The 2595-nt window shown below is 31.8% G+C and overlaps 1 protein-coding gene across 1 annotated transcript in view; it reads left to right on the forward strand.

Moving 5' to 3' along the window:
* Positions 1-427: 427 nt before the first annotated feature.
* Positions 428-2595, forward strand: part of LOC145246568 (uncharacterized) — an 896698-nt gene continuing 894530 nt past the window's right edge. Inside the window, exon 1 of the mRNA XM_080108171.1 lies at positions 428-1069. Coding sequence (XP_079964297.1) covers positions 937-1069 — 133 coding nt within the window. The 5' untranslated portion in view covers positions 428-936. The remainder of the gene's footprint in view (positions 1070-2595) is intronic.

The raw sequence follows: 2595 nt of genomic DNA on the forward strand, positions 1-2595 counted from the left end.
ATTGCACGATACGTATTTTGCATAAGTAGCAAACACGAATAAGAGTAAAGATAATTATATTATTCGGGTCTTGTGGGCCTGGTGGTAAGTGCCCAGTTTACCCTATGGTTGAAGTGGGCTTGCTATGAGTACTTGTGAGAAGAGTATTAATAAATGGGAAGAAAGTGAAGCTATGTAACAACTGCCAACGCAGATATAACAACTAAACCAACTTCGAAACTAACGACAATCACACAAGAGAAGGTTGATATAAGAAAGAAAGGAAAGAAAAAAAAAAAAGTAAAGATAAGAACAGAAGAAAGAATGAAAAAAAAAAGTTAGTGCAATGCATTTTGCTTGGAAACGTCGGTAGCCGCTCGTCTTGTCGGTGAGGAAAAGGTATAACACGAGCGCAGTGCACTTCACCCCCCCCCACTCATCACCGGAAACATTTTGTTTTTGTTTACTTAACAGTCGCTACGGGACTTTAAAGAAGAAGAAAAAAAAAATAACATTTTACAAAAAATAAAAATAAACTTTTTCCTTCTGGATTTATATAATTTTGAACACCAGGATTCTCATTTTTTGTGTAATTTCCTTGCGAAGATCTATATTTTCTATACATACATATACACATAGATAAAGTACATACATACATACATACATACATACACACATACATACATACATACATAAATACATACATACATAAATACATACACACATAGCTAAATCACACACACACACACACACACACACACACACACACACACGCACACATATATATATGTGCATACATACATAATCACATAGATAAAGTACAGACACATATATACATTACCACATAGATAAAGTACACATACCTACACACACACGCTCATAGGTAAAGTACATATACGCACACATACATACACACATAGTAGAAACACACACACACACACACACACATATATATGTATGTATAAAGTCTTTTTTTGTTCATCGTTCTCACGCGGGTATTGTTTATGTATAACTATGGGATTTTACCGTTTCTTATCAACTCGTATCAGCCTGCTGTTAACTATTGTTCACCTTCTACGCTGGAATGCGGGTAAGTTAAAGTCATTTTTCTTTTATTTATATTTAATTGGACAAAGTATTACAACAGAACTCTTTTGGAAAAAAAAAACAACAAAAAAAAACAAAACAAAAAACAAAACAAAAAGAGCACATTTTCGATTAGATTCTTTCGAAGTTTCTTAATTACAGCAATTTTGTTTCGATTAATTTGGGTTTTTGTATTGCGTGTTACAAAGCTGCTATTTTTTTTTAGGTAAAAAAAAATATGTAGCAAGGAAACTGTTTTATTTTGGCACATTTGTAGATTAACTCCCGCCAATCAGCCTCCACTCATAAATAAAAAATTCTACCTTTTATAGGCGATTACATACGAACACCCTGAACAACTAGGCAAAAAGAAGAAGAAAGTAATAAAACAACAAAATCATATTTTTTAATTAAGAATGGAGGATTAATCTTGTTTATAAATTTTACGTAAAGTGATCCCCCATTTCCGAACAATTCCAACGTTTTAAGGCAATTAACATTTTCGACGAGTGCCTGCCAGTTAAGTTCAAAACTAGGTTAGAAGACTGTAATAAATATTAAAAAAAAAAAAATTCGATTGTTAAAAACAAAACAAAAAAAAACCTAATTGATTGGGCGAAAGAAAATTTATTTTATTTTATTTTTTAGAAGAAGATATTAGGGAGTGTGAAAGTAATGCGATCAAAATGGATTCTGTCTGTATGATGTTTTAGCCAGAGAAAGGGTTAATCATATTGTGCTCAACAGTGACTGATCGTCACTAAGAGAAGACAATACAAAAAAAAAAGAAAAAAAAGGAGAATAAACGAAACAAACTTGTTCAAATCAAGAAAGTTATGATGAACTGGTTCCATTTCTATTTTTAATTTTTTGTTTTTAAATATCGTAAAGTTTTAAAATGTCAGTAAGTGATGACCATCATTCATTTCGTATGAATCAGATGAATCTATTGTTAGCATTCGTTTCTCCGATTCTAGTTAATTTTTTTTAGATACTTACGGGAAGGACCACCTTTAGATTACCAGTCCAGTTGTCATCAAAACATTAGACAACGAAACTTTCCATGGTGAGATAATTTACTAACAAATATGTGATACCTAAAATTCGCGAATGATCTAAGCGTTTTTAGAAAAAGTTTGATTAAAAAAATGTCTTGTGTTTACTAGTCGATTGCATTAATTTTCATAATTTATTTTGAAATATAAGTCTGTACATATGCATGAATATACGAAAACGACCTTTTCGACTCAAATAAAATAACATCAGAAAATTATATTGATTATCATTTATAACTAGTACGGGACCATAAAAACTAGATAGATATAGAATAAGTCAGAGAGAGTTGCAAATCTTGGGAACATCAACCTAAAAGAACAGTTGGAAATGACTTATATACCATGCATTACGACCATGTTATCCCTACAGCCTTGGAAATGCTGCTGTGAAACCTGACATAGTTATATAGAATAAGTCAAAGAGAGTTGCAACCTTCGTTGAAGTGAGTGTCCCTAATAATGGAGGTCTGAACAG

Source organism: Euprymna scolopes, chromosome 24, assembly GCF_053919585.1.
Source record: "Euprymna scolopes isolate OS-2025 chromosome 24, ASM5391958v1, whole genome shotgun sequence".
In the NCBI taxonomy this organism is placed as follows: Eukaryota; Metazoa; Mollusca; class Cephalopoda; order Sepiida; family Sepiolidae; genus Euprymna; species Euprymna scolopes.